The 26,533-nt window shown below is 39.0% G+C and overlaps 1 protein-coding gene and 1 long non-coding RNA gene across 3 annotated transcripts in view; one reads left to right on the top strand and one right to left on the bottom strand.

Annotated features, from left to right (window-relative positions):
- Window positions 1–1,178: 1,178 nt before the first annotated feature.
- LOC127018335 (uncharacterized) lies at window positions 1,179–2,256 on the bottom strand. The gene is made up of 2 exons (XR_007766739.1): window positions 1,932–2,256; window positions 1,179–1,733 (listed from the first exon to the last, which is right to left on the bottom strand). It is a non-coding gene; the product is annotated as an uncharacterized LOC127018335 (long non-coding RNA).
- Window positions 2,257–2,900: 644 nt separating this feature from the next.
- ADAM23 (ADAM metallopeptidase domain 23) overlaps window positions 2,901–26,533 on the top strand; it is a 78,839-nt gene continuing 55,206 nt past the window's right edge. For both annotated transcript variants that reach the window (XM_050899897.1, XM_050899896.1), the window contains exons 1-3: window positions 2,901–3,114; window positions 4,182–4,408; window positions 14,855–14,931. In XM_050899897.1, the coding sequence (XP_050755854.1) occupies window positions 2,946–3,114; window positions 4,182–4,408; window positions 14,855–14,931 (473 nt within the window). In that variant the 5' untranslated portion in view covers window positions 2,901–2,945. The remainder of the gene's footprint in view (window positions 3,115–4,181; window positions 4,409–14,854; window positions 14,932–26,533) is intronic.

Below are 26,533 nucleotides of genomic sequence, written 5' to 3'. Positions count from 1 at the left end.
AATTTCTTTCATTGGATACAGATGTTGCTATGATAATCCATGCTTCTGGTATTTTGTTTTCAGACGTCTGCAGTGCAATCTATCTGGGATTATTTCATAGTGTATTTCAAAGATGAAAGCAGGTTTTAAAAAAAAGGCAGCTGTCATTCCTAGTGGGGTATTTCATCTTGAGCTGATTATGCTCTGTGAACTGCACATGACCATCTGAAGGTTTGTAGCAGGTTTATGAAACACAGCTTGAGTTACATGTCCATCAGGGACTGGGAGACTAGGCATGTCTGCTTCAGATGGTTATTCAGGTGATTATTTCTGCTGCAGACTTGTACGTGAGTTAAAAGAACTTTAGAAAATCTTTGCCCTAGACAACCTTTGTAGAAAGAGGCAATCATTACTTTCTCCCCTCAAAATCTGGCCAGCAAAAATAAGAACTGATAGTTCAGAGAGCAGGTGTTCCTAGCATTCATTGTTGCTAGACTTGGTTTTTTTGTTGTGTGGTGAAAGTTCGTTTCTGGATTTTATTTTTTTAATTTTATGGTCATTCTACTCTTTTGTTCTTTGCTCCTAAAATATTTTTTTAAATTGTATTTCTTTATTTTAGATCTAGATGCACTGACATAACTGGTCCTTTGATCTGTTTATATGTTTATGGGGAGAAAGAGGAGCTGCTGTTGGTTGAAATGTTCTAGTGATATCTAATGATGAGGAACAGCTGGGCTAGGTGGGCTGCATGGAAAGTATCTGGGAACACGAGCATGAAGGAAGACCATTTTATACAGAAAAGTGATACAGCCTTCTCCCTAGACCCAGACAACAGAGAAATCCTAAGGCACATTTTCTGTTATTTTTCACACCTGGTCATCACATGGGTCTGTGTCTTCTCTGTGTTTGTCTGCTGTCACACGCTTAGATTTTGAGCTTCCACAAGTAGCAACTATTTGACCAGCATGAGAATTCAGAATTAATTTTTTTTAAAAGTAAAACAACACTACTGCTATGAAGTAGTCTGCATGGTAATGATTTATAAAACTGCTTATACTTTCTAAATTAACAATGATAATGAATTCAGGCCAGAATCTAAAGAAAATTATGTGAAGCAGAGAAAATTCCTATCTTTCTGGAAATCCATGTAGTACGCAGACTCAGATTAGAAGGAATAAGCTGACAAATAAAAAGCAATATCCAGACAAAAAGGAGAAACATCTTTATTTCCTCAGCAGTGAGACCTGCACCAAAATAAAACATATCTGTTCCTGGGTATTAGAAGTCTGCTGGGCAAAATGTGCACTAAGAACTCAATATCTAAACTTGTCTCTGAACTCAGCTTCCAGGTTTTCTGACTCCTGAAGCCATGGAATGAACACAAAGCAGCAGACTAATCTTCTCGTATCTCTTTGAAGTTATTTTATCTTTGCAAATATTCTTCATATTGGTGGTTCACCCCAGGCACGCTGGACTGAAGTATGAGAGGTGCTACTCACTGTACAGAAATGCACTAATACTTCTTTCTGTTCGTGGTCCAGACTGTCTGCTGCCGAACACAGCACGCCAGAGGGGATTTACGCCAGGCCACAGTCTGATCGTGCACCTTCCTGCAGTGCTCCTCTTTGTTTGTTGTACACACATCCATTTTCTTTGTCAATATACGTACACTTTTGGTAACATTTGGTTCTCACCTCCACAACCACTTCATCACAGGTTGGCTGCAGTCAGTAAGGACGAGCGGGTCGCAGGGACTAAAGAAGAGAACAAGGCGGGGGATGCAAGGAACACATGTGTTGGCTGGAGGCATCGGTAGGGAGCAGGGGGGAGCCTGAAGCTCCACACAACACTTGGAGCAGGAGGAGAGTCCGGGGGAGGGTTCATGGGAAGGGCCCCTCGCAGCCCTCTGCAGCATGAGGACTGCAAGTTGCAAAATGGCTCATTTGCCGTACCTGTGCACGGGCAGAGCTTCCCCGGGAGAGGAGAGCTGCCTGCCTCTGCTCTCAGGGGAACAAACTGTCCCGTGGCGGCTTCTTCATGTCTCCAAAGTCTCTTCCAAGCCTTGCTCAGGGCTGCCAGTTTTCAAAGTAATTTCACTCTGCGTGAAGTTCTTAAAATAATTTGAATGTTTCCAAACGCAGCTTGTTGCGACTGTGCACACTGCAAGAGTGGGTTTCTGCGCGTTACCCCAATCAGGAAGTTACATACTCGCTCTCTGCCTGCCCCGGGTGCGAGTTAAAACGCGCTAGTGCTTGTGAGGGCAGTTGGCGGCGTCCCCCGTCCCTGCCGCCCGCCCCCGCGGGCAGCGCGGAGGCCGTGCCCCTGCAGCGGCTGCCGCCTGCGCGCCGGGGCCGGGCGGCAGCTGTGCGCGCAGCTGGCGGCGGTCACCCCGCCGGAGGGCAGCGACCCCCCGCCCCCCCCCGGACTGCTCAGCGCGCGTCGTGACCCGTGACACGAGGGGGACGCGGCGCGCCCTGCCCCGGTGCGCACCTGAGGGGTGCGGCGGAGTTCGGGGGTGTCGTGTCCGTGTCCCGCCCCCTCCCTCCTTCCCTTCCCACCCCCGCCCCCAGCGGCGCGCGCCCGGCGGCAGCACAACGGACAGCGGCCGCGCGGCCCCGCCCCATCCCACGCGCGCGCCGTCGGACGAGGTCGGCGCGCGTGCGCGTGCCGTGGGGTTGGCAGTTGGAGGGGGGGGGGGGGTGCGAAGGGGAAGGTGCGCGCGCGCCGCTACCCGCCCGCCCTCGCGCTGAGGTAACGGCCTCCCGTAACGGTGGAGAGAGGAGCCAGACGGGCGGGTGCCGCCGTGGGCAGCCGCCTGCCTCACCCCGCCTCCGCCTGCTGCCCGCCCGGGCCCCCCGCCCTCTCCCGGCCCCACGGGCACAGCCCATCGGGGGTGAGGGCGCCGCGCTACCCCCGGGCCGGCCGGCCGCCCCCCTCCCCCACGCTGCCCCGGGGCGCTATGAGCCATGAAGCCGCCCGGCAGCATCTCCCTGCGGCAGCCTCGCTGCGGCCGCCGCTTCCCCGCCGCCGCCTGCCGCCCCACGCTCCTGCCGCTCCTCGGCCGCCTCGTCTCGCTGCTCCTGCTCCTCCATGGCTCCTCCTGCCCCCGGGCCCGCGCGGCTGCAGCGGCCGCCGGTGGGTATGACGGGCTGTGTGTGTGTTCGTGTGCGTGAGGTGTCTGCTGCTCTTCGGTCCCCGTCCTCACCCTCCGCTGGCCCCCCTGCCTCCGCCCTGGGTGATAAACCCCGATAACATCCATTTCCCCTGACCGATTTCTTCCTCCGCCCCTTCCAGCTTTGTGTACGTGTCTGTTTCGGCGTATAGAAAAACGGGGCTCAGAAAACGTTTCCTTGGCTTGCTTGCTTACAAAAAAGAGAGAAATGTGAGGTTTCCCCCTCTGATCTTCTGAAGCCAGTGCTGCAGTGTTTTAGATAGAGGATGGTGTGCGTAGAAATACGCTGGTGAGGTATGCGACAAAAAAAAAGGCTTAGGTGGTTTTTGCGTGTATTAGAATGCATGTGTACGAGGATCTGACTGGGAAGCTAATTTGTTTGTTTGGGGTTGGATTTTTATGTGTGCTTTTTGTTTATTTGCTTTTGATTGCATATAGATGACGTGAAATGCTGAATATAGTCGGTTTGTGCATCATTTTATTACTTATTGTTACCTTGCTTGCTGATTGACTGTATCTTGAAATTTTAATGAGGAAGGATACATGATTTCATCTGAAAAGGTGCCACTGAAGAAAAGGGCTCTTGTCAAAGTTAAGAGAGGTAGAAAACTTCCTCTGAATTCAGTTTGTCTTGGGAACATGGGGAGTATTCTTAGCCTTTTGTGGAGCTGTATTTGTTTTTTGTGTGTGTGTCATTGAGAGAGAAGAGAACTTAGCTATCAAAGAGGGTGCAGGGGGTAACTACATATCCATTAAGGTTTTTTTTCCCTCTTGGAGGTTGAGAAGCATTAAAATATTTATAATCCATGACTACATATGAAAATGTATATGCATTTAAATAAATAATGTTATTTCTGAAACCATTTTATGTGTGAAAAATGAGTCATTTAGCTCAATGAGTAAGCTATCTTTTTGTTTGCTTGAGTGATTAATAAAATATTAGAATACTGCAAGCTAAATATGTAGCTTTTTAATGGAAATAAACACATTCTGCCATCTAATTTATGGCTGGCATATCTTTCTTCCTCAGACCTGCATTGGAATGAAACGGCAGTCGGTATAGAGGGAGTACTGGCGGATGAAGAGAATACATTTCAACAGAATAAAAGCAGTAACAGTAAGAATAACAGTTACAGCAATGCAATCCAGAAAGAAATCACACTGCCTTCAAGACTAATCTATTACATCAACAGAGACTCTGAAACCCCTTACCATATCCTGGATACTAGGGCAAAGCACCAGCAGAAACACGACAAGGTAGGGTAAAAAGAGGCTTATCTGCAGAATTTTCAAAACGGTCATATGTGATGTGGAACTGTGTTTGAATGTTTTATTCTGTAGATCTTCGAGACTTAATGGTGGTCCTTACCACCATTTTTAGGAATTAAAGGAGGACATGTAATTAAACAAGAATGTAATTTCCCTTGTGTTAATTTAAAAATAATTATTTTGAATTTCAGCATGGTTCAGAAGCTGAACTGTAGATAAAACGAATGGGAATTATGCAAAGTTGACTTGTCTGATCAGCGTAGATTCCGGTGTCTTGACTTGTGGTATACCATCATCAACAAAATGCTTCTTCCGAAATAGCTCTAGACTGCAGAAATGTCTGCATAGGGAGTTTCTTTAGAATCCTGAACTTACAGCATGAGTTACTTGGCTTTGAGTATATCATGCACTACCTAATAAATGCAGAATTGGTTTCCTGCCAGTGTATGACCAGTGAGGACCACTGTAAAGTGTTACCAGTTTTTGTCAAATAATACCTGCATTTTTCGTTTTTAATGACAAGATCTAATATTTCATTTTGTATAGAGGCAGGTAGTAAATTTTTTTCTGAAATTGCATGGGATTGAACAAACTTTGGTTTTGGGAAATAGCTTGGTAAAAAAATAAACCTATTCTAAATTATATTGCTTAGGAGGCACCCTTAAAATGACTCCATCCTATTTTTATAAATTTTTATTTTAAAAATTAATTTCTTCCCACAGGTTAAAAAGGTGAAGTGAAGGTAAAGATGGTTTGTATAGGAAGAGATTGCCATGGTAGAGAAGAGAGACAGCAAAGCAGATCAGTGTGTATGATATTACTGAAGGACTTCGCTATAATGGAGTTCCTACATATTGCATTGCATTTCTTTTGAAATTTTAGAAAGTGAATTTATTATGCATTATACGTGCTTTTGTCGATATTATGTGCCATTTCAGATGTGGAATTAATATGGAGGCATTGTAGAACCTTTGAAAAAAAGATGAGATAGTTGTATAGTTTTGATGTTTTAATGGGAAGAAAGGTTGTTTCCTAGCTTATTTAACTTGGATACCAGTATGTGCCTTCGGATGCATCTAAATACATCAGTATGTTATGGATGGCACAGAAAAACTGTTTGATTGTTGGAAACTGGAGCTACTTAAGAGAATACTACAGTCAGAACTAATACACCTTTAAAGTGAGACCACTCTTAAATAAACACTAGGGACTTTCTGTTTTCCTCTTTGGAGAGGGGTGTGGGAAGAAAGGGATTTGCAAGTGCTTGCAGACCTGCCTTTGGGAATAGTGCTTCCTCCATGTTTCTACGTGAGTTTTTCTTGGGAATCCATGGAGGAGAATGTCTGCCAGTCTCTTTACTTACCCAGCATTGCCCACAAGAACATTGCTGCCGTTGCCTATCCTTCCTATGCCCTACCTTATATCTACCTGTTGTGGTACAGCTCTGCAGAAATCAGTGCTGACAGAATTGATATTGATTTCCTTGGGTATGCTTGCTGCTGAGTATTGTGTAAAGTGGATCTGCTTTCTACTCACTGTGTTGCTTTTAAGCGTAGGGAATGCTAACGCTGCAGTTTTTCCCACAGAAGGGTTCTTTAAGCTTGGGGCTTCATGGAGAGTGACATTATGTTGACTTCATTCTTCTGGCATGAAAATTCTATTGCTTTGATCCGTTTAATTGAAGGAAAGGGTTGATTATGTTCCTTGTCTGGGTTGATTTTTTGCATGTCTTGCTTCCAGAGCACCATAGGGGGCTTCCCTATCCAACTTGTGTCTTGTGTCTCTCCTTGCGTGAAGTAATTTCTTTGCCCTTCCATCTATTTTACCAATAATATAATAACAAATATTTTGGTTATTTTGTTGCTTTTAACATTCACTATAATTGTCTCTGTAGAGCAATAATTGGGTGGGGGGAAGTCTGCTTAGGATGTAAAAGGAAAACAACCCATAAAGAAAACAATGCAATTGGATTGTGAAAGATACACAAGGGTTTTGATTTTGTTGGGGGGGGAGGGGAGGAGTGGCATTTTTTAGTACTTGCTTTTATACTTTCCCAGAATTAAAATAAATGCTATATTGTAATAAATCCTACTTGTGAGATTTTGCTGTCTCCCACGTTGGTAATAAAAAGAAATAACCAAAATACCTTTATAGTTAGGTAAAGAAAGAAATCTATATTTAGGATTGATTTTTAGCATGTGAAAAAAGTGAAGATAAATATGATGATGTTATATACATACACAGTGAACAGCTGAGGAAGAAAAATACCATTTTTTTCTTTTTTTTTTACTGTTCTTGGATTCATACATCCTTTAACCTGTATTTTCTTGTCAGCCTTAATATACCATTTGTAGGCATATGGTGTGGATATACTCCCTAATTATGGATATTATTCAGTAGGCCCCTTTCTATGGAAATTCGTTGTAGTGGCCAGAAGAATATAAGCCATATGGATAGTTTGTGGGATTAGGCCTGAATACCTCAGAATGCTGAGTCACTATAAGGAGAGGGGAAGAGTAGAGGAAATTGTGTTCACGTGGGAAGAAAGAAGTAAAGCTAGAGAAATATAATTATGTAAAATGATTTAAAATATTTTTTAAAGTCTCTTCCTAAAAGTAACGGTCTACAACCTTCTTCATGAAATGTATGTAGAAATGAAGGGCTGGAGGAGAAAACAGTGTACCAGAGAATCAAAAATTTAAATAATAAATTGCTTTTTTAGCACCTTGATCCTCTTTATCCCCTTTTGAATTTGGTGAAACGCCATCATAATGAGAGGGCGTATGTGATCTGAACTTTGTTAGATGTTGGTAGAACCTCTCTCATTCCTTCTTATTCTTCTAAGAAGCGTTTTCTCACTGTTGGAAAAAAGGAATGTTCACCATAGTTTTGACTAAGTGAAGTGGTCTGTCTCCAAGGTGGACAGTTCTAGTGTATAATCTGTTTTCTCTTTGTGCTCTAAAAAAAGCATGTTTTAAATACTTGGTGCTTGAAGACTCTAAAATCTGTATACCTGTTTCCTCATAGTCAAATTAAGGCTAGCTGGTTTTGAGTTCTTCTGAAGTTATTTTTAGTGTGAAATGCTCAAAAATGAGCATCTGCTTATAAAAACACACTGAAGAAGCTCACAAGAATCCTTAAACTTGCTGAAGAGGTCTGAGTCATCTGTGTTCTGTGGCGCTCTCTTTCTAAACTTCTGCAGGTGGAGGTAGCGTTTTGAATGAACTGGTAATCTCTCTATTGAACCAGATGACTGCTTTGATTCATTTTTGCAGACTGCATATACAAGATTGTTAGGAGCTAGCGGAAAGACTGCATGGGACACTTGTCACAAAAAGCTAGGAGCAAGTCCTTATGGTAGCCAGCAGAGGGAAAAATCTTGCAACACAAGATGTGATCTCAAGATAATAGGATTGCCAGAGAAACAGCTCAGGGCAACCTTACCAAACTTTGAGCAGAAAATAGCTTGAACTAGGTGCATATGAAGGAAGACTGTATCTGCTGGACAGTTTCTAACTGTTTTTAGATCACTGAATCATAAGTTCTCAGAAGTTGTAAAGCAATGTCCTCATGCATAATTCTAAGCTGTTAGTGTAATTTTGGGGAGGAGGGAGGTGTTAGGGTCTGCAAAACAGTTTTCTTAATGACTGGAAAAAAAATGTGTGATAGTAGTTTTGACTATGAAGACAGTTCCACCCCCACCCCCCAAATTATATTGATTTTGGACTATTTTTCTTGGGGTGAAAACTCCAGGTGCTTCTGTTCAGCTCAGCTGTTTGTCATTTAAATAAAGAAAATATTACTGCCAGGCTGAATGTTATGTTTTCTGGTATGTTGCCCTGCTTTAAAGGTTGAGATACAGTGCTGTCTCAGTCCTTTATGCAGCTTTGGTGTGTGGCGTACAAAAGTTGAGAGGGAAAGCATCCTTAAGATGAAAGGAAAACTACTGTATCACAGCCATTGCAAAGGAGGTGACGAAGAAGCAGGCCTGTTTTGTAAAAGGTAAAGATCATGGTTGATAATCTCTCAAGAGGTGGCATCATGTGAATTCTTGCTAAAATCCAGATAAAAATCCTATGCATTAATTATTGTCTTCCCTTCCCTTGTCTGTCTTAGGCCAGGTCTTCACTTTTAATTCCCATGTAATGAAAGCTTATCAAAATAATGAATGAACTTCATGTGGCTTATGTGTATGAGTTTAAGACTGTTGGAGAATCTTTGTAGTATTTTGGCTGGCTTTGCATTTTTTTTTCCAGAATTTTCTGTCATGCAGCTTCAGTTTACTCAGCAAATGGATGATTTTGTGTGCTTTGTCTTTTTTTTCTATTCTATATTGAATTCATATTGATACAAAAGGCTTATCTGGACTCCGCGTCTTCAGTAGTTACTGACTAACAGGAGGGTTGAAATTGGTCTTCCTATCTTCTTTGGTTTCTGGGAGTAGAAGGCCGTCTTCCTTATGCCAACTTCTCCTCAAATAGATTTACATCTTGGTTTCCTAGCTGAAATGTGGGTCATGATATTTCTAAAACTTTTTAAATCCTTTTTATTTTATAATATATTTCTGGGTCCTCTCATGAGCTTCGAGCAGTAACCTATAAAAAGTTTCAATTCAATTCAGGTAGTGCAACACTTGCACTTGTTAGGCCTTGTTCTGAAATTAAAAAAAATGAAGTTTATAGGTTTTCTAGCATTTGTGGGAAGCTGGGTACTGCAGGAAAGTGGTCCAAGATATGGATGCACTACTTCGTAGAGTCTTATGAAAAAAACCCCGAGAGGGGTATGATTTTAGAGGCCAGTGTCACTGCAGACAGCTATCGAAGTATTGTCCTGTTGGGAGAGAATGGTGGGTTCTGGCCCCTGGGGTCAAAAAAGCAACAGTAGGATTGCTTTCAGAGGTAGGCCTGAGCCTTTGTTCACATGCCGACAACCATTCTTTCAAAGAACAGTCTTCAAGGCTTGAGGTTCAAATGCGTCAAAGTAACCTCTATTGTTAATCATTAAAGACCAGAAACAAATCATTAACAGGAACTTTTCTGAAATCCTGTATGTTTTAAGCATGAGGTTTTTACATGCTGCTGTGACATTTATGTATGCTGTTTCAGTATGAAATGCTTTATTTCCAATGAATAGTGAAGGTTATCTTGGCATATGTGCCATATAGTAGATGTTTTCCAAACACTAGAAAAGGATGGCTTCTTTATGAAGTCTGAGGATAGGCAAACAAGCTAAAAGAAGAGTAAGGAACTAATGTATAGTAAGTCACATTGATTTGTGACAAAACTTGTACTGTTATCAGAATGAAGGTCTAGATCAAAAAAATGTTTTAATGGTGTAAAATCCATCTAAATCTGACTTAGGTTTCGAATTCCAAAATGGGAGTGATGAAACCCCTTGCTCAGCTACTGAAATGAGAGAGGCAGCTTTTGGACATTATTTTAGTCAGCAGAACTATATGCAAAAATAGATTTCTAAAAGCAATGAGCTTGTCATTTGAAGATTGTATCTGTATGAATATAGCAAAAGACCCGTAGGTGCTATCAGTCAGTTAAATAATGCTGTTAGTTTTGTTTAAAGACTTGTGACAGAACTTAGTAGTTTTGAAGGGATAACACATTATTGCATTTGGCATAGTTTTACTGTGAAGAAAGTAAAACCAATATAGTACTTTACTTCTGGTGATGATGGTTGTAAAATTCCTGAAAGTCTGGAAAAAGTGAATTATGGACAAATGATGCCCAAGTGCAATAATGAAAACACTGAAAGCATTGAAGTTGTGACATGGATCAGTAGAACTGAGATTCCAGTTACAGCCTTCTAGTCCATTTTTGTCTTGAAACTTACAGTAAGCTAGTGACTGATTTGAAAGAAAGTGGAATTGTTTATGTATATGGATTTTTAGCTTGGAAAAAAACCTGAGAGCTACTGCTTTGCACAAGCAGCTACAGCACTCTTACAATGTCCCTAGTATGAAGAATCTCTTATTACAGTGACTACGCTAGTAATCTGAGCTTCCAGAACAGTGAAAAAAGACACACCCCCACACCCACACCCCCCCCAATATTTGGGTTTGGGGGCAGGAAAAATTTTAAAGACTTAGACCCTCCTTCAACCCGCTCCTCTATATATCATCAGTAAGCCTTTGCTGCAGAAAAACTTCATGTAATTTTGCAGCTTTGCTGTTGGAGTAGCTTATAGCTGTCAAAGTGGGAACCTCTGCAGAGGTTTTTAAATTATAAACAAACATGTACAAAGGAACTTGGTCTCCTGTTCATGTCAGTAAAGAATACTCATGCAGATGTGAACATATGCATGTATGCAAGTGGTACAAGAAGGTGATGTTTAATATTTTTCCTGTGAAAAGACATGGTAAGATATCTAGCCCATATATATTGGTCAAAAAATATGCTAATCTACATTATATTCTTGTTTGAATTTACATTTCTATGCCAGTCAGAAGAAAGCCATATTTCAGATTATACTTCAGGCATTGTATTACATGGTAGCTGATAAGAGAATACTGTGAAATGGTAAGCTGTATAACAGAATTCCACAGATACTTTTCTGAAACACTTCCTCCCATCATGGTGGTACATGACAGTTGTAACAGGTAAAACACCTGGTGGCAACTCACTGGTAGCTTTCTGTGCTAACTTGTTAGAGGAAAAATGTCAGTTTCAGGATTGAATACTTTAGTCTCATTGCCTTCACCTGATTTCTGGCTTACGGCTTTCATGGGTGGTTATGTATTATTAAACTGGCTTAACAAAATCTGTGTTTTGCTGCAGCGGTGGTGTATCACATTCACCTGAATTGAAAACAGTGTTTTTGCTAAACTGCAGGGATTTGAAATCCAATGTTCTTTTTGTAACCAATGGTTTGAGCTGAGTTTGGTGGAGAACATGCCCTACTGCAGGGTAGCAAATTAGTGTCAGCTGCCTTGCAGCAGTTGCTTATGTGTACAGGCTACATCTGTTAAGTGAGGCACAATAATAGATAGCAAGTGGTGTTTTTATATACAGAAGTAATTGTTTTCAGAAATAGCAATGATAATATGTCTAGTCCTACAAGATGAACTTTTTCTTATGATATTGCAGACCGAGAATACAAGTTACTTTAATTTTAAATTGCAGAAGGATAAAGAATACATGGTTGATGGCTTAGAAACTTGAAGGATGATATACATGTATCATTGAATGGGCTTGATTGGACAAAAGAAAAGCTATAGCAGATCAGACTAGATGTCCATCTAGCTGTCCCTGAGAGCAATCAGTAGCAGATGCTTAGGGAGGGATGTAGGAGCATAACAGTCATGGGGTGCTACTTACTAGACTGGTCTCCCACACTCCAGCAATTTGTGGCTCAGGATCTTCGGGGAACCAGAACTTGTCTTTTGGATTTGCTAGCCCTTGATGGGAGTTCCCAATCTTGAGGTTATCCAGGGTTTTTTTTATACACGTACATTTTTAGTATCTGTGATGTCTTGTGCTGAAGTTTCAGGATTTTGGCATGTACACTGTGATTGCTTTTGAAGTGTTTTTATTATTCAAGGCGGTATGTCATCCTCTACACTTAAGCATTTTCTCAGTTAAGTAGCTTGAATCTCCTTGAAAGGAAAGATATTCAAGAGTTTGGCTTATTTAGTTGATTTGGAATTGGCAGTCAGAACAACGGTGGTGACAAAACAAAAAAAAATTAAGTGGGAAACAAAATACTTGGGTATCTCTCTCTTGCAGGTGATTATTTAACCTTGATGCTGCTCTTGTTCTGAAAAGTGTTTCAAAGAATACACATTTTAAGTAATGCATAGTCTGTTAGGAGAAGTGAAAGAAATGCTGGACTTGTATCAAACTGAAAAGAAAGAGTGTATTTTTATTTCTAAACTAACCCTGGAAAAAGTATGTAGTCACTTTTGATGTTACTTTTTTGCTCAGCTTGGCTAAGTATGGTGTTTGGAATCACTGGTAGTATTGTTTCTAAAATCACTTGAAAACATCGTTAATGATATACTACACTGAGTAAATCCTGATTGGGCCATCACTTTTTGCCATGTTACATGTGTCAGGAATGTTATGTCATAGATCTGTAAATGATAATCTTATCTTAAAGGAAAGACTCAATCTTCATGGTTTGTATGTAAAAATTCAATATACTCAAAATTGCCGTGTTTATCTTCGAGCAGGAGACATTTTGAAAAACTTCCAAACTGGTGTGTATATATATAAGAAACATAATAAAAACTAGGTACTTTAAGAAATTCTGTAGTTCTCATTTCTCATGTTTCAGAATGATCTTGATGGAATAGTACATGCTCTTTTAAACTTTCCAGATAGTTAATATTAAAGTCTTGTTTCTGGCATATATATGAAGACACATAATTTTAGGTAAATGTCACATGTGGAGGAGACTCAGAGCAGTAGCTCCTGTAACTCTAAGTGGAATCTTTATGGGATAAAACTAATTGCAACCCTTTTCCTGCAACAATTTTTTATGCTTTTTTTAAAAAATTAAATTAATACATGTGCATGTTGAAAATGTAGTGAGGTTTTTGTCATGAATGGGTGCTTGAAAAGCTCCTTGTGACACTTGTTCCTTGGTTTCACTGTGCTAAAAAGTGGAGCAGGGGCTGAAAAGCCTCTCCTACTAGACATGCATTTAAACTGAGATTCTATGCTTTTTTTTTTTCCTTCAGTATATATATGCTAGCTTTCATCCTTGCAGATTCTCTCAGATTCTTTCGTCGCCTGTTTAACTGTTTCACTCTGGTGAACAGTGTAAACTCAATTTGCCAGGCCGGGGTTATCTCAGCAAATTGGTGAACTAGTGAGAAAACCGTTAATATTCATTTACCAAAAAATGTAACAGAGAGAAAGCTTGATACTGGTTTGCTTCCATATTATTTTGGATATCACCTAGGAATATTATTTTTAAAATTCTTGTTTAAAGTTATTGTATTTTTTTAATAAACAAAAAACAGGCTTAGGTAAGAGATTGTTTAATGATATTAAAGACCTTTAAAAAATTTTGTAACTACACTTTCTAAAGAAGCTTGACAACAAAGCTCTGTGACCCTGTTGAAAGAGAAATGATAATTCTGGGGGCATAGAGTGATAAACTAACGCAGGAAACATTACAGCTGATTTTATTTCTAAAGGTTGCTATAGTGACTAGTTTTTAAAAATTGTATTGAAGGGTTTTATGAAAGATGATGGATACCTTTGCTGAGAAATAAGATGAAAATCAGTGCTGCTCTGTGTAGTGCAAGAATGGAAGAGGAACATAAAGAATTTATCCTTTGTGGAAAAATTTCCAGAGGAGAACAAAATTGTGGGCCTTGTGGGCTGTAAAAGCTAACTTTCATATCATTTAAGTTATGCTGTAAACTAGCTAGAACTTTGTATAGTTTTTGTGACATACCTGAAGATTTATTGCGGTGTTTAATAAAAAATAGTATTTTTTTGTCTTTTGATTAAAGGGCTTAGTCATGATATTCCAACTTTATGTAGTTATTAATGCTGTATCAAATTAGTGTATAAGTAAGCATGATTTGATTAGAACATTATCAGGGAAAAGGTTCTATGAAATTCAGATCTAATCTCTTCTGCCCTGCTGGAACAGTGTCTTCACAAAAAGAAATTCTTGGATCATCTCCTATCTTCTCCTTATTTTTCTAGAAAACAGATGAGAATGTCTTAAATGTCTTTGGCTTCAGTTACAACAGTATAGAAAAGAATAAAGAATACAATTTATGTATCTGACAAAAGGTGAATATCCTGAAAGTTAAAGTTAACTCCCTATGCGAGACAAGCTACTGTGGTGGTGGTGGTGGTGGTGTATGTTGAGCAGCATCAGTCTTCTGTACACTGGTTTGGCTACAATGCCAAGTACAAAGCCTTTAATTGTAAAGGGATTACTTTGAAGGAGTCTTTCATAACGTGTAATACTAGCCTTGCCGTGATTTTCTTATTTGAAGGTGTGTATTACAAATGCTTTAATTATTTCAGGCCTTTTAAAGTGAATGAATGCAGTAACATAATTAAAAGAACAGTATACTACATTACTTATGCTTTTGTTCCATAGCCATCTGGTTATGGCAAAATATAGACATTTATGTGAATCTTCTTTTTTCTTTTTTTTTTTTTCCTTCTTTTTGTGAGAAATGAGTGTGTATTTGAAAGCATGCTTTTCAGGTACTATTTGCTTCTCTCTCTTCTTTTACCCTCTAAAAAGGCAAATCCCTTTGAATCAGAATTTGGTACAAGGGCAAAGCTTTTCATATGCCTATGAGATTCATGAAAATAAGTGTGTTGTCCATAACTTTGTTTTTCACAGGTGTTTGTCACATATTTGTTGCATATAAAGCTTAGTGATTCTTTTGACAACTTTAAATGTTCTGCAAAACTGTATAGTACTCCTATGTGTTCATGTTTACAGGCTGTACATCTGGCCCAGGCAAGTTTCCAGATTGAGGCCTTTGGCTCCAAATTCATCCTTGACCTCACATTGAATAAGTAAGTGCACAATTTGAGGTTTCTTTCCTGCTCTTATTGTCTTTAACTTATGGTACAAGGTCAGGACACGTGAAATCCCAAGATCTGCGGAAAAATACGCTGTTATCTAAGTTTATTAATACAAAATAACATTTAGCCTTTTTTAAGCGAGGTAACTGTTATCCTTGCTGATGCCATAACATACATACCTTTAAAATTTCATCGTTCATGATAAAATAGATGATGATAAATAGAGAGATTCCAGTACCGGTAGTGCTTGAAAGGTGTGGATTTTCTTGTGCATTTTTTTTACTTACTGATGAACTGTCACGTAGATGTTCAAGTCGGTGTGTAGGAATATTGTAAATACTTGTATGAATGGCTCATCTTTAATGATCTGGAAAACATGCTATTGTCACTATAATCGTGAAGTTCCTAATGAGGTGAGATTCCTAAAGGTTTGGCTGTACTGAAAGGTGCAGCTAGAGTCTGTTTACTGGTAAGACAGACAATTTTACATAATTGTCAGGTCTAGAAGATCTGACTTGTATACGGGTCAATGGTGATTTAGTTGTTTGTATCACATCTATTTATATCCCCAGCTGAAGGTATGGAACTATGTGTTTTTCTAAAAATTGTAGTGAAGTTTATTTTTGCCACTGAAGTTTACACTGAGAAAGTTTAAGAATCAAGTAGAAGTATTAAAATCAGTACTAAATACTGGACAGGTAAAATTATCTACAGCATTTGCCCCTTCTGCTGCCCTTGAGCCTTTCAGCACACTTAAAGGAGAAACAAATTTACAGAGACAATTGCATACTGGTTTAAAAAAACCCAAGGTGTTCCTCTGGTCTTGAGGTCCATATGAGGTCTTATTTTGGCCTTAACTGTCATGTAATGAAAGTTTTGTTAGGGAGAAAAATGCAAGCTTATTAAATCTAATAGCTTTTCAAAGCAGCAAGCTATGGCGTTATAAAATTTGCTGAACCGTTATATTCCCATATTTTGCTGCTTGGCTACTAGTTATCAGATGTTTTGCTGTAAAGGTGAACAGGAAACATTTTCCTTCATCCATGCATGATTTTGAAGTTAGGTTGCTCTTGCGGTTCCATCTTTTAAAATGTGACACAAAGTCCTGAGTGGCTGGCAAAAGATGAGTTAGTACGAAGGTAGGGAATGGCACACAGAATGGAAGGAGAAAGAAGACTTGAAGATAACTGGATGTTCTCTAGCCTCTGGAAGAACTATAGTGTAGTGCAAGACTATGGTGTTTTATTAGAGTCGAAGTTGGACCCATGCAGATTAATTCCAGTGGGGTAATTATGACATATTTGTGAAGGGAATCTGTATCTAGTGGCCTCTAAGCTACAAGGAATTTCTCCTTTTGGTCTGCTTGCCACTGTTCCTGTTTGCACATCCAGCCACTAGCGAGACTGAGCACACATTCCCAAGATGGCAGTATACATAGGATATGGCTGGTCACACAGACCATCACAGAGAAAAATCATTGCCTTTACTGGCACCACATGTAAATGCAAACAGCACTCAGGTGAATAAGAGTACAAACAGCCTGATAAAGTTCTCCAGCTGATGGGAATTGTAAGTTTGCTAGTGAAACGCACACCAGCCCTCTCCTGATTCACAAGCGTGCCCACATTCACAGACTCAAATGTTAACGCAGTTCATCAAACATTTGTGTCTAGGCCTGAGGTTTCTTACTTGGTCACTGGCTTAGACCTTAGGTCTTTCCAGATACAGGTCTCCTCATAGTTGTTGACTGAATCTGAAGTTTGCTTGCACATCACACCTATGCAGAATAGAGAGCAAAGTCACATAGAAAATATTACAAGTAGGACTCAATAAAAACAGGACAGACTGCAGTGATCAGGTGCAGGGCTGGGCCAAACAAACCTCCTGACTTGCAGCTTACACTAATGACTCCTTCCTATGTCACTTCCTCTCCATTTTCCCCACACTTGTTCCATCCTGATTCACCTTCCCTACCTTTGGCACTTCCCCTGAACATCCCATAAAAATGTTTGCACATTTCCACAAGCCCCTGCAGACATCCTGTAATAAGTTTGTTCTTTCCCGGAAGACCCCTGATGACATTGTTTACCACTTCTTATCTGTTCTAAAGTTCTGGTTGAACCTCTTCAAGGCCATGCCTGAGTGGCTCCTTCCATGGCCTGTCAGTCAGTGACCTAACAGGTAATAACAAAGACCAGAACTCTTATCTCCTGTTCATTAGGGTTTGTGTGTCTGAGTGTTGGTTGCTTTTCCTGTCCCAGTCTCTTATACTGAATGGCTGTTAACCAAATACCATCACAAACCCGATAGCCTTACGTTCCCCATATCCTTGCAATGTTACCCATTGTCCAGCCCTGCTGTTTGTCCTTGCTTATTTATAACAACAAGTGGTCCATAAAGAAAGTAAATGTACATATTTTTTCCAACTGTGGTTCCTTTATCAGCAATCAAGAAATGCAATGTCTTTCACTTCAAAAAGAGAGAGGGAGATCGCTTGTTATGCACCTTATGTGAAGAAGTTCTGCTCTTGGGGTATCAACAATTTTCTTACTGGCTATATGTAAGGTGCAGGGTGTTCAGATGCCTTAACGGTATCCCTCCCGTTTGCCTCTTTATACATTAGGTCTTCTAGCTTCCTAAGTATTTTTTGACTCATAAACATTTGACTATCTGGTTCTGCTCCAGAAAATAAAGACTTCAAAAACCTGTCCTACTTTTTGACCTGACAAAAGACTCTAAAACCATAAGTCATAAAACTTATAACATCATAAATTGTAAATACCCATAGACAATGATTTGAAAAAGACCCATTCTCCTATCTGTTACATTTATGTATTCAGCAAAATGCTGCCTTTTGCTACTATGTTGGATTACAGTGAATTTTAGTTGGCATACTGGTATTACTCATGTCTAGTCAGAAGGAAAGGCAGAACAACAGGGCCACAGACTTGAGCTGTTATGTGCTATTGGCCAAAATAATCTGGTCACATGTGGAATACGTATCAAAATCCAGAATACCCTTGAATATGTTGAATATGTATTTGTATCAGTTACTCTAGGGTGAGTTAATGTCACCTACTCAGTGTGTGTATTCTGGTTTTGTCCCTGCCTTTTTTAGGAAAGTTCTTTGAGTATATCAAGCTAAAATCAGAGGATGGTTGTTGCCTACAAACAGGTTCTAGTTTTCTTTACCTTTGTTGGAATCTGTATGCTTGCCTACCTTCTGTGTTCCAGCTGCTCTGTTTTTTTCACAGCAAGTATTATAACCAGGAGGTGAAGAAAATTGGATACACTTGCATTAATAGCTATCAAGATTTTGTAAGAGTATCAGGTGGCAATCTTAAAGTTTCTGGAGCATGTTAATATAATTTTTACTTGATGTTTTCTGTCTTGCTATAGTGCAACAGCACAAACAGCTTGAAGAAAATATAAGCCCATCAAACCTCTTGAATCCAGTGTGCAGAGACAATTCAAATGTAAGATTTGTATGGTGTTTGAATAGGTAATCAACTTTTCAGTTGCACGAGGCCTACAGGTGTTAAAACAGATGAAAGGTTATCCTAAAGGTCATTGTTGGCAGCTTTTTCTGACAAGAAGACTCAGGAAAAAAAGATTAGTTTTGAACTCTTTAACAAGGTGGGCTACTCTGAAGTTTCAGACATCTTGCCCCTCATTACACTTAAATGTTTGACCAATTTCAGGCTGTCAGTGTGATGTCATTTATGACAATGCATAATAGTTGCAGATATGTGGATTATGGAAATAATTTGATGTAAAAAGTAATACTTTTTCTAATCTGTAACGGATTAAATAATGTGTTTAGTTAATGCTCTTAGTACAAAAATGAAAGATTATAGGGTACTAGTAGGGTAACGATTAATCCTATTTGAAAAGTTAGACTTTTTATAATTCAGCTATGATTGTCTGCCCAAACTCGATAAATTCCCTATGCAACAAGTAACATGTAGCATTGTCTTAAAACCCAATTTATATAAAAAGCCTTTAAGTGTGTTCATTAATTTCAGTAAATTTGTAAATTCATATTTTTGTACTCAAACAATACTGTCAATTCATTTGTTGTAACAATGTATTTGAGTAATCAATGATCCCAGTATATCTGAACAATTTCTTATTTTTTCATTTATGTATTACATACATAAGCAAATGTCTGTGAGGTGCTAACAAATTACTTTTTAATGATCTCTTTTCCGCCAACATGTAAAAGGCTTTTAAGTTGCTATCCTTCTGTTGAAGGACAAGTGTTTCTGCAGGTAACTCTTAGGTCCTGTTTAAAGCTAGCAGTCTTTATGTTTCAGTGTAGTACTAAAACACATTAGAGAGCAATACTACCAAAAGCAGTGAATTAAAAATGTCTACTTGCTGTTTTTTTAGTGATGAGGGAAGTTGGCTATATTGTCTGGCAGTTTTCAGCCGATGGTCTAGCACCAGTCTCTAAATAAAGGAGTGTTCTCCAGCACTGGGGGCTGGGGTGATGCTAGAGCCTTCCCCCACTGGGACTGTGGTGGCTGAGGCACATACAAGGAATGGGGAATTAGGTACCTGAGCTGGACAGAAACAGAAGGTAAAAACCAAAGACAAAAACATCTCTCCCTTCCTACTGAAAACTTCCCTCAAAATTTAGGATTTTGGGGGAAGGGGAAAAAAAATCACCAAAAACAGCCTGTATTTTTCAGCTTTTCTTTCTTTTCCCTGTAGAAGTCCACCTTTCCAGGAAAATCCATTTCCAGGAAAATGGATTTTCTTTTCAATGAAGAGATCATATGAAAAAAATCTGGCATCTTTGTCATGAACTGAAACCTCCCCCCACCACATTTGACTGTAACATGACTTAAATATTTGAGACATTAAAATATGATGACTATTGTGACCAGTCAGTCTCTTACGTGAAGTGCAGCATTATGGCCAACATATTACAGCCAATTTTATCCATAGTTTAAAGCTTATAATTGTTGTGTAGTCTTTGTGGTGTATGTTTCTGTAGGGCTGAATTTAACTTGAGAATTGTCTCAGAGGAGATTACATTGTTAGCATAATTTAAAAAACAGTAGGGCAGTAACTGGATTATTTGAGAATCTATTTGATTCTTGTTTTTTCTCAAAATTCTTTTTTAATGGAAATGGGAAAACTAGTCGCAGTTTTCCAGAAGGAAACTTCAAATATTTATAACGTTTTCTTAAATAAAAACTTAAACATTTAGGGTACTAAATAAGATACACCAGCTGTGTAAATTAAATGTGATAATATTACTGTGGCAAGTTTAACTCTATTCTGCTTTTTAAAATTGGTTACGGATGAGATGCAAAGAACTCAGTGTTAGGATTTTACAGCAATCCGTGTGTACTCCTGTAAGTAAGTGCAGTCTTGAGTGTCTCAGCTGTAGATAACAGAGCTTTACTGCCTCATTTGCCACTCCCAGAACTGGAGGCAACCTATTAAAAGTTATCATTTGCCTCAGTAGGCATTTCACATGCAAAAAGACTTAGAGACAGATACTGAAACCTCTCCATATATTTCAAAACATATTAGTGAGTGAAAAAAGCTTTCTTTTTGTCCTGGTTTCAGCTGGGATAGAGTTAATTTTCTTCTTAGTAGCTGATACAGTGCTGTGTTTTGGGTTTAGTGTGAGAATAATGTTGATAACACACTGAGGTTTTAGTTGTTGCTAAGTAGTGTTTATCCTAAGTTAAGGTTTTTTCAGTTTCCCATGCTCTGCCAGCAAGCAGGTGTGCAAGAAGCTGGGAGGGAGCATAGCCAAGACAGCCGACCTGAACTAGCCAGAGGGATATTCCATACCATAGAACGTCATGCCCAGTACATAAACTGGAGGGAGTTGGCTGGGAGGGGCGGATCGCTGCTCTGGCATTGGTCAGTGGGTGGTGAGCAGCTGCATTGTGCATCACTGGTTTGTTCCCCCCCCCCCCCTTTTTTCCTCTTTTTTTTTTGTTCTATTCCTTTTCATTACTATTATTATTATTGTATTTTATTATTATTATTATTGTTAGTATTGTATTTTACTTTAGTTATTAAACCGTTCTTATCTCAACCCATGAGTTTAACCTTCTTTCCCGATTCTCCTCCCCATCTCACTGGGAGGGGAGTGAGGGAGCAGCTGCGTGGTGCTTAGCTGCTGGCTGGGGTTAAACCACAACACTTTTGTTGTTTTAAAAATTGTAAAAACCTGACGGTGTGAAGAAGCTTCCTTGTCAATTACTGAGCTCAGCTCTAAATTAGAAGCATTAATTATAAGCAATATTTCAGTTATTCTGTCTTCTCTTAGTATTTTGTTTCTGTAATTTTAAGTGTTTAGTACAATTCTCTTCAGGTATTCTTTTCCATCCTGTCACTAAGGTTATGATAAAAATGTGTATTTTATAATATTATGTATGCATGCACATTTGTATGTTCACTAATGTGCACTGTCTAGTGTTTTACTCATTCACTGTTCCAGGAGTACGGTAGGAGGCAGCACTAATCCTGCCATTGACCAAGGGCTTGCACTCTTAGCTCAGTGTCTCAAATATTTCTCAGCAGTATTTCCAGCTCCTTGTCATCTGCTTCTTTCATTGCTCCTAGAACTTTCCAGATCAGTCCTTTTAATATCTTCTCTTCTTTTTTGATCTCATTTTTTGTCATCTCATCCCCTTCTCTTTAGCAAATATTTATAAAATAAAAAGTGTGTATGTGTGTCTGTTTCTATATATGTTTTATAGGGGAGAACTTACAACTGCAGCCATAGAAATTAATGTTGCACTCCCTGACTTTCAAGCACCAAAGTTTTGGGTTCCCCTGTAGTAATTAAGTCATGTCCATGTGCCTGCTGTGCAATGCATGAGTAGAGTTGTGCTCCATAGAATGGCTATCAATAAAATCATTGACAGCAGAGCTTATTTCAACAAGACTATAAGAAACTCAGCATCAGCTAATTTGTTTGCATTTCCACTTTTTTTTTTTTTTTCCTTTGTGTGCTGATGTAAGAGCTCTTGGGACGTACATTCCTGCATGGGATCTAGGAGCCTCTGGGAAGAGGCATCTTAAAGAATTTGTGTTTAAAAAAAAAACAAAAACAAAAAAAACCACAAAAAACCCAACCCAAAAAACCCCCCAAAAACAACAAAGCAACCCCCCCCAACCCCAAACAAACAAAAAAACCCCACCCCCCAAAAAAAAAAACCCAGACCCAAAAACCTGAGAGGATATGTTGTTTGTCTTTTAAAATGCAGACATTGATGTTGTGAATGTTAGCCCTCTTGTCAGACCACTTGCTTGTGGAGTGAAAAGACTTCATTCTGTGTATTCCTGATCCTGGATTTAATTAAGTGTGGATCTCACACCCTTCTGAACAGGGTTTTGAATGCCTGTCAGCTGAGATGCGACCACAGCCATTGGTTTGGTGGATTGCTAGGGTCAACAAGTTCAGGGCAAGGCAAATACCCATCTGGGGCAATATGACAATGCTATAAAATTCTGTGTGGCAGGATGAGGATGTTTATTGCCTCCTCCCATGTAACAACTACAGGTATCAAATATAGGAGGAGGTTTGAAAAGAGGTGCTTTTCACAAAAAAAAATTAAAATGCAAATCTTCTTGTCACAGGATATTGTGCATATTAGACTATTCAGAGGTGTTAAAGGATTGGAAGAACTTACAGAGAAGAAATCCACTGAGGGCCATTGAAGACAATTATACTAGCTCTGTTTTATGAAATCCTGATGTCACAGATCACTGGGTGCTGAGAAAACTCCCTGAAAAATTGCTACATGTGCGTATTTGCTGTCAAACAACATACTAAGCAGTTGTCTGACTTGATGCATCCTTTCTTAGGTTATGTTCTTACTCCTTGCTCACATGTAAGCACTGTAACGTGGCAGTGGTGAAGAACTATTATCTTTCTAATCCAGTAGATTTTTCAGTCTGTTTCTGAGATGGTCCAGTCTTCTTAATAGTGAGATCTTTATGCTGAAATGAATTACTGAGATCTTGGATTCTGTTATAGTCAGGCTGAAATCTTTGCATTTGGAGCTAGTATAAAGCCTGTGTATGCTTGACATGATTAATTAAGTTCATCAAACTAGCTCCTAAGAGCCTATATCACTGAGTTTTACTTGATTCAATGACAGAGCTGAAGTTGTGCAATATAGTTCAACATGGAAGCATGGATTAAGGGAACCAAAATAAACTTTGTTTGCTGGAGTACCAAAATGTACCTCTGATTCTGCTATAGTCGTTAATCTAATCTGAAGGTGGTCAAGTCAGCTCTCTATAAGTATAGAAAAACTTATTTCATTAGTTTTAGTATTAGAAGTAAAATAAAACAATAAAAAAACCCCACACCCACATCTGGTTGAATTTTTCCTTCGTAGTAAGAGTTGGTTTAAATTGAACTGTTGTCATTAGACAGAAAGTATCAGAACATGCGGAGCATTCAGTGAATTCTTTAAGGGGAGAAGAAACCCAAGTTTCTTTTGTATATAAAAAAAGCTTGCTTTAAATGAAGGAAGCTTTGGCAAATATGGTTACCATTGAATGAGACCGTTCTGGCAAAGACAACAGTAGCACTCAACCTTACACTGCAGGTTAATAAAATTCTTATTGATAATTCAAAACTACCTGTTTTCCAAGCTGGTGATGGAAGAAGGGGATCAATTCAAATGCAATATTGAATGAACTTGAACAGTTGTTTAAATGAAATCTTTATTTTGTCAATTGCTCTTCTAGGAAAGTTCTGTCATAGCAAATTACATTGAGGTGTTTTCCATGACACAGTACTCATATCTTCTGTAATATTGTCTAGCCGTTCATTTCTTCATATCCTTTTACATAGCACTTTTAAAGTGGTATCATCTTCAGTGCTATGGTAAAGGAAGATATGGCGGAAACTGAGCAACATACGTTCTTAATATTCTGAAGAACTCTTCAAGCTCCTACTTTCAGAATGCTTACTGAAGTAGCCATTAAAATATAGCATGCTCCATTCTCAGATGGAGGGCTTCAGGACATAACTAGAGAAAGGATCATGAAGAATTTATTGTCTGAACTCCCTTGAACTGACTCAGGGCTTCTTGCACTGAGGGAGGCAGACTGATCCAGAAAAGAATCTGGAGCATTTTCTGCACCATTCTATACGGCTTCAGAACTGACTTTCCTGTCAGTCTTTTTTGGACATCTTTCCCCATTTGAGGACCTCTTAAAAAATACCTGAAATATCACCTAGGTAATTTCAGTTTAATAAATTTGTTGTCGGGTCATCCTTTCCTCTACCTGAAAGACAAGCCAAACAAAAACAAACAACAAGAGCAAGACCGTGCAAGAAGTGATTTTTAAATAAGTGTACTGTTTACTGTTATAGAATCATTATGGTATTAATAGCAGAAGTGAGTGGGGACTTTCTTTGGTTCCATAGTTATGAAAAAACTAACCTATACATCTGCATCATCAGATGTTTCTTTTAGTTGCTTGTAAACATAGAGGCTTGATCCACAGTATCACGTATTGATTTTTAAGCTCCTTCAAGATAATATAAGAAAAAGTAGTGAAACCTTGCTGTGTTTTAAAAAATAACAATGAATATTTGCAGTATATTTATTCCTTGGAGACACTCTTGTCAGAGCAGCTTCAAAGACAACAGCCAAGTAAAGACTACTGTAAATACATACTGGAAACTTAATAATAAAATCCCATAAGAACAGTTGATTCAACAAAGCTTGTGGATATAATTGAAACTGGTAATAGAAACAAGGCTATAGATGGCCATTTCATTAGATGACAGTGTCTGGAATATCTAACAAAATGCCGTAGCAAGGTCTCAATTTGTTCTTCACATCTTTATGTGCTACTAAACTATATCTGTCAAATGGACAAAAACATCTGATGGGTGTTCTGTTAAGTAATTCAACTAAACTAGGTTGCTCAGACACCGATACTGAGCTTGAATCATTTCAGAATACTTAAAAAAAATAATAATCATTGCTTGGTAGTAGGTTAGTATAAAGATAATTTAAGAAGTATGCAAGAAAGATAATTCAGCTGTAGCGCGATTTTCTGCAAGCTGCATACTAGGTTCCTGGAAGCTAATGTGGTTACTTGTGTATGAGCTATCTTTTAGTCTTTTCATAGCCTTTACCTACCCAAAACAGTTCTTTTCATCAGGTTAGTTAGATGCCAGCTGAGGTAAGCCACTTTTCACACTGCAGTTCTCCTGCTAATGAAAACAGCAGCAGTGAAATATGTGCCAAGGAAGTGGATGTGAGTTCTTCAGAAAGCATCTGCTGCCTGCTTTAACAGCTGGCCTGTGTCTTCAAAGGCAGCAACTACCGGGAATGGCATATCCCTTTGCTGCTTATTTTGTGTCTCTCAGTGTAACTCAGAAGAGCTGGTGATGCAGGACAGCTTAATAAGAACAATTACCTAAGACAAACAAGGCAGGGTGGAAGGAACTATAGAAAAGGATACAGCAGACTAAAATTTTTTTTTTCATGAGTTCATTCAGCATGTTGCAATTTGATGTGTTCATTGTAAGGCATCATACTAATGTGTCACTAGCCTAAATATGCTTTTATCTGATGTGATCATGACTTACACAATTGTTTAAATTAAAGCTTGCACTGTTTCTGGTGCTCATAATATTGAAAAATGAATTTGCTGTACTGGAGGCATTTCTGCTCGATCAAAATGTATATGGATCAACTGAAAGGTGACAAAACACAGTCCAGTGTAGATGAGGCACAAATGTATTTTCTAAAATTCAGGGCTGCCTTTCAGAGGTAAATTTAGGCATTCTGTAAATGATAATGAAGGAAGAAGAGTTATTTTGTGATGTGGAGACTCCCTGCTTTATGCATGAGTTCTGTATCTCATTCCTCAGGCACTTGTACTTCTACAAGAGCTCTTAATCAGTGTATTCCAGGCCTTTCTTTTTGATGCCACTTGCATAAAGGATCCCATCACACCTATTGGTGAAATTACAGTGGTCTTCTGTGTGTCTGTCTTTCAAGTTGGAAAAATGTTTGGAAGTTATTTTGGTTAAGTGTTTTTTTGGTTTGGTTTTTTTTTTCCCCTTAAGTAATTTCTCCTGTCTTCTGTCAGATTTGTCAGCATTAATAAAAGGTAAAAGTTTTGGTAGGGAAAATTTACAGTAGCAGTTTTACGCTTATTTTTACAGCTGTTGTTATTCCTGGAGCTTTAGCAAAATATAGAACAAACTCCGTTACCCAAATTCTGTCTTTTTCTTTGTGGCAGTAGTGGAACATTTTTGCTGAATTTTTCAGTCCTAGACTACTCTCTGCAATATCACATTTCAATACTAACCATTTATAAGCATGGTTACGGATGTGTTTGTACTGATTTTGCTATGAATATAAAGAAGAGGACTGAGATTAGCTTTATTATAGAAGCAACTGGTTGTATGTACTAGTAGAGCCATGTTGGAAAACGCCTGCAAACATACTGTCCCCCTCCCGTTCCCCCCTCTTCCCCTGAATAAGATCATGGTTGTCTCAGATTAGCAGTATACATTGAGAGATTTCTGGATGATTGGAAGTAAGGTGTTCTTTAGGATGTTTGCTAGGGTAGGCAG

The sequence above is a fragment of the Gymnogyps californianus genome, chromosome 7 (genome assembly GCF_018139145.2).
Source record: "Gymnogyps californianus isolate 813 chromosome 7, ASM1813914v2, whole genome shotgun sequence".
Classification (NCBI taxonomy): domain Eukaryota; kingdom Metazoa; phylum Chordata; class Aves; order Accipitriformes; family Cathartidae; genus Gymnogyps; species Gymnogyps californianus.
Note: the sequence above shows the minus strand (reverse complement) of the source record. Positions and strands in the feature narration are given on the sequence as shown.